The sequence below is a fragment of the Colobus angolensis genome, unplaced genomic scaffold, assembly GCF_000951035.1.
Source record: "Colobus angolensis palliatus isolate OR3802 unplaced genomic scaffold, Cang.pa_1.0 Scaffold262, whole genome shotgun sequence".
In the NCBI taxonomy this organism is placed as follows: domain Eukaryota; kingdom Metazoa; phylum Chordata; class Mammalia; order Primates; family Cercopithecidae; genus Colobus; species Colobus angolensis.
The window spans coordinates 1,801,276-1,810,792 of record NW_012115844.1 but is presented as its reverse complement, the minus strand read 5'-3'; the positions used below and the strand labels follow the sequence as shown (position 1 = coordinate 1,810,792).

The following is a 9,517-nucleotide window of genomic DNA, read 5'->3' as shown; positions in this document are numbered from 1 at the left end:
TTTTGGTAAACATTTTATAATTTATATATAAAATCTCAGTAAGAAACCATGTAAAATGACAGAAATATCCACCTGACATTAAGAGTCAAAATAAAAAAAAAAAAAACCCATACACACTGAATGTAAATTTTAATTATAAAACAAGAATAGGAACAAAACATTTAAAAATAATCTCAATTATTTGGCAACTCATCACATCATTGCAAGAGACAAATTTGATCGTAAGAAGTTTAATCTTATGAAAAACTGAAGTTGGACAGTTTGCTCATATGAGAGTTAAAACATGTTTAAAAAAACACCTGGCAATAAAGCCAGTTTCTATACTGAAACAATTGTGTATAAAACAACATAAAATCCTGAAACTGGATAGACAGGAGGGACCTAATCTTGAATGCATTTCTCTTCACTGAAAAAGACAATATGGAAAGAGTATTGGTAGAAGCTTCAGAACAGCACAGAGAAGGAGAATGAACACCAGCAGAGGGGTTTCTGCTGCAGGTGACTGACCAACTTTACCTGAACCAGAACCTGTTTTATGTCAATGGGGCTGGTAGTAAAGTCACAGATGCAAGTATAATCTAAAAACGTTACATTCTTAAAAAACAGAGCCACAACTGTGAACAGAAAAGCAATGGAGAAACTTTCTTTAGCTAAACTACTTTACTTGGATACATGCGAGTTTCTGCCAGATCATATTAAGATAGTTACAGGGCAGGCAGAGTCCTAAAAAATTTTCTACTAATGACTGCATAGCATTTAAAACCCTTTTTTATTTTAAAAAAAATAATAATAAAGTAAAATAAACAGATATATAGTAAAGTTCACAGATAAGTTTTCTCTGTAAAATAAATAGTGTTCATTGATTAGCATCATACATAGAGTAAAATACAACCTATTTTTACATGTTTATATACTATACACAGATTACCAGTAGGCAGCCCGGTGTCTGATGGGCTGGAGGGGTTTGCATTCATGATGTGTCACATTGGGAAATCCCAATTTTGAATGTTAAAATATACAACTACTTTGTTTTGAGTTCAGATACAAAGTAAACTTATTGTCCTTTATCTGAAATAAATGTACATAATATCTTCTATGAACAATAGTTTATAAAGCTGTTTAAAACATAACAAGAAAAAGCTTGCACCTAGGGACTTACAGCACATGCATATCTTTTTCCTGGTTAAAGAGAAGCCTGTGGCCACTGAGGCATGTCTCTTTCCTCTCCACCGTGTTCCTCCATCAGCCTAGGGCAGCAGTGCTCAGGATTATCGCTTCGCTTTTTTCACAGGGGCTTCCTCCACCCTTTGCTGGCCTCTTGTTCGGGCCCCAGGAGGGCTGACTTCTCTCTTGCGCTTGACAGAAGGGGAGAGCTGTGTCTTTGATCTGCATTAAGCAAAGTCAAGGCAATGGTGAGGTTTAAAAGCAGTTGCTTCAAATAACTTGAGAGTTCCTTAAAAAAATGGAAGAGTTTTGAACTTGACAGCTAAGAAGAGAAAAACCCAGTAAAATTTATACATGAAAAGGAGCTATTTCGCGAAGAGCTCCAGCTAACTGGTTATTTGCTGTCAACCTCACACACAAACACAGGACACTGGAAGAGAAGTGTGAAGCCTGTGCTCTGGTTCCAGCTCTGCCACACTCTTAGGTGCTGATGGTGCTCAAGTCCACTTCCTCCTCTGGGCCCTAGTTCTTTCATCTATAAAACAAAGACATCAACAGCAGGTCCCACCAATATACAAACTGTTCTGAGTTCAAACAATTAGCAAGAACACAGCAGGATTTCAACCTAGGTTGGACCAAGTGCAAAATCATACTTCGTAGCACAGGATTACAGAAAATAGCTGTGTTAGAAAAGGCACAGGAATTTCAGAAGAACATTCTAACCAATCTCCCTGTAACCAGCATACCCTGTTGATACAGTCTGTGATTAAAATTATTTGTTGGAAACTCCATTACTGTCCGGGAGATGTATGAAGTAGTTCCTCTTGGGTCTCTGATGCTTTCAGGAGAAAATCATCCAAAGCATAGAACACAGAGCCTTTTATAATTCTGCCTTCTACTTGTGCACCATCTGGGACTGTAGTCCTGCACCTTCCACATCACAGAGCAAGATGCCCTATCTTTGGAATCCCCCACAGAGAAATGCAACTTTATTGATATGAAGACTTTAGGTCTTTACCACAGCATTTACCATTGTAATTTATCTGCTGTGTTTCCACAAGTTACAATCAATATTTTGTAACTACAAGTTACAATCAATATTTTAAAACAATATATTAATAGGACACAACAGAAAATACCACTTGTATCACATCTACTAAATTTGACTCATGAAAATTTTGTTTCAGTTACAGTAGCAGGAATGTGAGCACCAGCTGTATTGCAAAACATTCTGATAGTGGGTTGTTGTCAAAAAAATTTGAAAGTCTTATACACATATATCTCTCCCATTAGACACAATGATTCTCTAGGGTAGCTGCTGAGATTTATTCATTTTTCCAACTCCAGTGCCTAGAGAAATGCCCAAAACATGGCAAGCAGGCAGTAAATGTCCTGTCAATAAATAAAAGGCTTGGAAAACCAAAATTGCAGGAGATGGAGAAACGGGACTCTACTGATATGAAGACACATCTTTCATTTATTGTTTGACAGCAAAAGTAAATAAACTCAAATTGAGTCAAAAATTGTTGCAGATGATGTGGTTTTGGCATGTGTTGACAATGACTGAAAATGTGTTTGTTGATAATCCATTTCAAACCACTTCCATGGAAAGCCACCAGCCACTCAATGAACACCTCTTCAGGGCCGGGCGCGGTGGCTCAAGCCTGTAATCCCAGCACTTTGGGAGGCCGAGACGGGCGGATCACGAGGTCACGAGATCGAGACCATCCTGGCTAACACGGTGAAACCCCGTCTCTACTAAAAAATACAAAAAAACTAGCCGGGCGAGGTGGCGGGCGCTTGTAGTCCCAGCTACTTTGGAGGCTGAGGCAGGAGAATGGCGTGAACCCAGGAGGCGGAGCTTGCAGTGAGCTGAGATCCGGCCACTGCACTCCAGCCTGGGCGACAGAGCGAGACTCCGTCTCAAAAAAAAAAAAAAAGGAACACCTCTTCAGTAAAGGTGCCGTGTGCAGCATTGTGCTGGGGGCCAAATGGCAGCTAACAGAAGCTCTGAGTCAGGCTGCTTCTCCCTAGCCATGTGAGCTTCATAGCTTATCCAGGCCCTTCCAGTTCTCCCAGAATGTGGTCTGTGACCAGGGGCACTGGAGTGACTGAGGAGCTTGTTGGAAATGCCAACTCACAGGCCCCACCCTAGACTTACAGACCCTGGATCTGCATTTTACAAAGAGCCTCAAGTGATTCAACTGCATGTTCAATTTTGAGTAGTATGCATGCAAACCTTCCTGAGATTCTGTCCCTCACACATAAAATAAAAGTAACTGTTACAATTCACTCAATGAGAGTTAAATGAGAGCATGTAGTGAAAGTGCCTAGCACTATAGTTTGCTTTCGTTTCTAGAACGTTGGGAAAACAGCACATACATGCAAGTATGCTGTGAAGATGAAAATGTGGTAAGAGGTCAAAACGGTTTTTGTGTACAGTGAAGAGTCTTTTACTTTGGAATATGATAATGTATAGAAAATATGACAAGTTCCTATCTCAAGAAAGAAAGCTAGAGCTCAGAGGGGTAAATAAAAGGAATATACCAAACCAATGCTATGTGGCATCTCAAGTGCCCAGTACTGACCAGAAGCGCAGCAAGAAGAGATGAAAATGGGCTGAAGCAGGATGGAAAGGATCTGACTTGTTGGGGGTGCTGGTGCACTCCTCACTTCAAGCAAAGGCAAGAAAGGAAGGCTCAGGACCACCTCTGGGAAGCAGTAAGACTAGTAAGGCTGCAGTGAAAGGTGTAAGCTGGCAGGGGCTGTGCCTAAAAGAGGAAGCTTTATCACCTCATCACCTCTCCAATGTTCTAGCTAACACAGAAATGATTCTGGGCTGTTATATGCTTTACCACACTGCCTTGCCTTTGGTCTTAGCAGATGGGAGAAGGCAGATAAGGCTCATAGGTGTCAAGGACAAGCCTGTGTGGCAGTCCACTGCGGCAAGGCCAGACTGGTAAGGCCACAGAGACACCTTCTGCAGCCCTTCCTATTCTTCTTGGAAACCAGTGATCCCCAAAAACAGTTATTTGGTGAGACAAAATCTTAAAGGAAATTAGGAAGAAAGCATTATTGCACCAAAAATAGTCTTAGGGGGTTAAAAATTACTTGAAGTGTAAGCAGGGACTTACCTTCCTAATGGGGGAGAGTTACTAACTTTTTCGCTGGTAGGTAACTTCTCTTTTGCTAATTTGTGGCGATTTCTAGGAGAAACTGTGTCTGGGCTGCCAAGTTTGGATGTTGCACGTGCAGATGGCTTGCTATGTTGCTTTCTGAAACAGATTATAGAAACACTGGGCAATGGTAGCACTGAATACTCCAGTCTCTGGAACTATTTAGGAAGTATGAAGCTCCTTGTGGGCAAGTCAGAACAATAGGAACTAAAATGAGAAAAATGGTTGGTTTTCCTGACCACTGCTGATAAGTCGATCTTAATGTCATCTACAACTACCTCTGCTTGTATGACACTATCTTTGCTCTTACTGTGCGTGGTACTTTATTGTGATTTAGAAAAAAGATGTATCTGTGAAAAATAGAAAATATATTGGCTGACAAAATAAAGATTAAAAAAGAGCTCATCAGGATAGAATAAAGGGCCAAGATTAATGACAGTACAATTCACAAAGCTAAGTGTTAAGGCCTAAGTAGTCAACTGCGTAAGAATTTGATAAGGAATTCTGATTAGCCAGTAAAAACTCTGAAAAAGGAACTTGTTTAGCTGGTGTATTTTTCAATTTGAGGCTCAGTAATGAGGATGCACACTGAAGAAAAATATCCAGAAAATAAGGTATAACAGTCCTCTTCTGGATTCATTAGACCACACTTGGTATAGAGAGTTTGCTTCTTTCTCTTTCCTTCCTTTCCCTTGCTTCATTTCCTTCCTTTTTCTTTCCTTTCCTTTCTCTCTCTCTTTCTTTCTTTTGAGAAAGAGCCTCGCTCTGTCACTCAGGCTGGAGTGCAGTGCTACAATCTCTTCTCACTGCAACATCCACCTCCCAGGTTCAAGCAATTCTCCTGCCTTAGCTTCCCAAGTAGCTGGGATTACAGGAGTCTGCCACGAGGCTCGGCTATTTTTTGTACTTTTGGTAGAGATGAGGTTTCACCATGTTGGCCAGGCTGGTCTTGAACTCCTGGCCTCAAGTGATCCACCAGCCTTGGACTCCCAAACTGCTGGGATTACAGGCGTGAGCCACAGTGCGTGGCCTCTTTTATTTTTTATTAATTTTTTTTTAAGAGATAGCATCTTGTTATGTTGCTTAGGCTGGTCTCGAACTCCCAGCCTCAAGCAGTCTTCCTGCCTCAGCATCCTGAGTAACTGGGATTACAGGCATGAGCCACTGCGCCCAGCTGCACATTTGCTTCTAAAAGAGGATAAAGGTAACTGAGGAGCACAAACAGGGATGATGAAAGGGCTCAAGAAACAAGCAGAGAAGACCTGGAAGCTGCCCTCAAATATGTAAGGGAAAATTAGACAGAAGGTTCTGAAAGTAGAACTAGAATCAAGAGTAGAAGCCATAGGGAGGCCGGCTTCTACTGAACACAAGTCAGAGAATGCTGAGGAGGATGTGGCCACTGAGGTCCATGCAAAAGCAAGAAGACCCTTTCAGAGGAGATCCAGGTGCAGTGACTCAGGCGTGACTGGCTAGTGGTACTACATGACCTCCAAGAGCCCACTCAACCCAGACAATTTGTGAAATTATGAAAACATCAGAGCCCTGGGACTGATCAACCAATGCCAAGGAATCTAAACTAGAGAGAAAAGAACTCATTTGTAAATCAAAAGTTTATATTATAAAGTGCATGAAGAAGAACTTTAATAATCCAGGTGATTACAGAACCAGATACATCAAATATGATTTTTAAAGAATTTATAAAAGGCAAATCGGAGAGCAATTTCTAGACACTCACTAGACGGCTAGAAGGCCTATGGAACGTTCTCTGAGTTGAGCCCTACTCTCCACAACTGTTTTAGAGGGAAGCAGTAATTCTGGTGGGATGGATGCTGTACCCAAATGCATGGGTTTTGGGCTCCAGCACCCTCACCCTCTCCTAGCAGCAGCAATTTGGATTCTGTGACTTCTTTTCTATTTATCTGAGCTGCTCCACCTAAAAAAACAAATATGAGACCACCTTATAACTTTCGCCGTGTGAGCTTCTAGAGTCCTCTGGCTCTAAAATCTGATTGTTTGAGAAATCAAACCATGGCACAAATGGCTAATAATGTGTTAAGTTTGGAGGAATTAGAAACAAGCTGATTTTAAGTTTTTTTTCTGAGATGGAGTCTCACTCTGTCACCCAGGCTGGAGTGCAATGGCGTGATCTCGGCTTACTGCAACCTCCGTCTCCCGAGTTCAACCGATTCTCCTGCCTCAGCCTCCCGAGTAGCTGGAATTACAGGCACATGCCACCACGCCTGGCTAATGTTTTGTATTTTTAGTAGAGACAGGGTTTCACCATATTGAACAGGCTGGTCTCGAACTCCTGACCTCATGATCCGCTGACCTCAGCCTCCCAAAGTGCTGGGATTACAGGTGTGAGCCACTGCACCCAGCCCTGATTTTAAGTCTTTATGTAAACACAAGATACTTTATGTAAACACAAGATCATATTATGGTGTTAGTGTTATTTTTGAAATAAATCTTCCTGAACTTTTTGATCTTGAATAATGAAATTAAATAAGATGATACCAAGATTAACACCTTATAAATCACATTAATTAAAAATTTAAAAAATATACATTTTTTCAGAGACAGAGTCTCACTGTCACCCAGGCTACAGTGCAGTGGTGTGATCACAGCTCACTGCAGCCTCAACCTCCTGAGCTCAAGTGATCCTCCCATTTCAGCCTCCCAAGCAGCTGGGACTACAGGCGCATGCCACCACGCCCAGCTAATTTTCAAGATTTTTTTGTAGAGATGGGGTCTCCCTGTGTTGCCCAGGCTGGTCTCAAACTCCTGGACTCAAGTGATTCTCCCATCTTCGTCTCCCAAAGTGTTGGGATTACAAGCATGAGCTACCATGCTCAGCCTGGAAAATATTCATGTTTGGGAAAGTTATTAACGGTTAGGATGAGACTACACAGTTACGTACCATTTCTCAAATGTGCCATGGGAAAAGGAATACTGGATGATATGAACAGGTATAATGATATAGGCCAACAACAGAAAAGGGGTATCAGCAAATAATGCTTGTTTAAACAAAGTTCAACCAGCTTCTTTCCTTTAGGAGTTTGCCAACTTCTCTGCTTTTTTTTTTTTTTTTTTTGAGATGGAGTCTCGCTCTATCACCAGGCTGGAGTGCAGTGGAGCCATCTCGGCTCACGGCAACCTCCGCCTCCCAGGTTTAAGCGATTCCCCTGCCTCAGCCTCCCGAGTAGCTGGGACTACAGGCGCGAGCCACCATGCCCGGCTAATTTTTTGCATTTTAGTACAGACAGGGTTTCACTGTGTTGGCCAGGATGGTCTCGATCTCCTGACCTCATGATTCACCCACCTTGGCCTCCCAAAGTGCTGGGATTACAGGCGTGAGCCACCGCGCTGGGCCCTGGAGTTTGCCAAACTCTCAATGTTTTAATGAACATGTAACTGAGAAGGAGAGAGAATTCACTGACATTCCCAAACTCATCTGACCATGGTACTCTTTTTCTTAGAGGTTTCTGGCTATAATAGGGCTTGAGAGAACACATTTTGGGAAATACATGAAATTATGTACCTCAAAATTAGTCAAATTTGGGCACTTTCCTATGATCAACCTATTGCATAGCACTGGTGAGATGCATGTGATGACGGTGGTGCATGGGCCTGGTTCCTCCTGCTTTCTGGGTTGAAATAAGTATGCTGAGAGCAGGGATGATGTTTTGTGTATGTCCATATTCATGAATGGTGCACAATACAATGTCTGAAGGATGGCAGATGCTCAAAAAATATTTGTAAAGAATTGAATGGGTTCCACCAAATAGACGTTTAAAACCTGGTAAAGACTCTGAAGCAATCCCCCAGAATGGTTTAGGACAGAAAATGTTTTCTCCAAGAACTATGTGCCCACTGCTAACAATAAAAATGAAAGGGAAACACTTCCACTGAAGTATGAATGATTCAGTTCAAAGAGAATCCCAGGAAACCCAGAGCAGTTTTCAGATGGAGAAGCTGGTGAAGGTCTCTGGCAGCTCTGTGCTGCCCCCATTACCTCTGAGCCTCTGATCTGGTGGTGGATCTTGTGGTGGCTCCTGAAGGCTCGTCCTCTTCCTCTTCTTCCTCTTCCTCATCAGACTCCTGCTCTTTCTTGTCCTCTGCTGGTTCAGAAACTGATTTCTGGCGTTTTCTTTCTGGCTCTGAGGATTCTGTTCAAATAGAAGGGTAACACCTGGATTATACAATTCCCAAAGATCCAAAGGAGAGAGTCATGGAGTTTAAAACTTAGGATATTAGGGACTTGGAGGCAGAGAAGTGGTTTTCCACTTCCTTTTTGTTTCAGCACTTGCGATTCACAACTGTTTAACTTAATCTCAAACACATTTTGGATAGTTTACATATGCAGTTCACAGCCAGCGTTCATAAAAAATTCACATGTATTCAGAAAAGCATCTGGGATGTACCATTTCTGACATGGGATTAGACCTATTTCACACATATTTATGTACTATTAATATTAGCCATATCACTGGATTTTTCCTCAAAGAAAAACTCTTAAAAAAGGTGATTTTGAAACAATAAGACTTATTAAGAATTTGCTAGAAACATACCTGCATCATCTGACACAGTGAGAGAACGTTTGGGTTTTCTTCCTCTTCGACGCACACTTGCTACTGTTTTTTCTTCACCATCATCCTAGAAGCAATAAAATTAAAGTTCAAAGGGTGGTCAGTTAAGCATTTAAGTTGATTTGTAAACATATCTTGATAAGAAATTTAACACTTACATTGCTTATACTTCTTTCTTGTAGGTTAGCTGTTTCTTTATTGGATTCATCTTTAAGAAAAGGAAATCTCTGCATTAATATTTTATTACTGTAAATTTAAATTTCAAGTCAGTCTGGCTTATCTGTCAGTATATCAGTATTAATTAATACACTTTTATACACTTCATTATTATTTTGTTATCAGTCAAGCAAAGATAGAATCAGAATATCTAGCAGAGACCACATTGGATTGTGAGTTACAAAACTTAAGTTTTCATTTCAGATTTTATTTTATTTTATTTGCTGACCCTCAGTTTTTTCAGCTGCAAAATAGGAAGTTGGATTAGACTACTTTTTTTTTTCTAAGACAGAGTTTCACTCAGTCACTCAGGCTGGAGTGCAGTGGCATGATCTTGGCTCACTGCAGCCTCTGCCTCCTGGGTTCAAGCAATTC

General features: G+C 41.2%; 1 protein-coding gene across 1 annotated transcript in view; it reads right to left on the bottom strand.

Annotated features, from left to right (window-relative positions):
• Nucleotides 1–9,517, bottom strand: part of BOD1L1 (biorientation of chromosomes in cell division 1-like 1) — a 64,296-nt gene continuing 54,779 nt past the window's right edge. The window contains exons 26-30 of the mRNA XM_011947363.1: nucleotides 9,085–9,134; nucleotides 8,909–8,993; nucleotides 8,353–8,506; nucleotides 4,299–4,439; nucleotides 1–1,386 (exon numbers count right to left, since the gene is read on the bottom strand). Of these exons, the coding sequence (XP_011802753.1) occupies nucleotides 1,269–1,386; nucleotides 4,299–4,439; nucleotides 8,353–8,506; nucleotides 8,909–8,993; nucleotides 9,085–9,134 (548 nt within the window). The 3' untranslated portion in view covers nucleotides 1–1,268. The remainder of the gene's footprint in view (nucleotides 1,387–4,298; nucleotides 4,440–8,352; nucleotides 8,507–8,908; nucleotides 8,994–9,084; nucleotides 9,135–9,517) is intronic.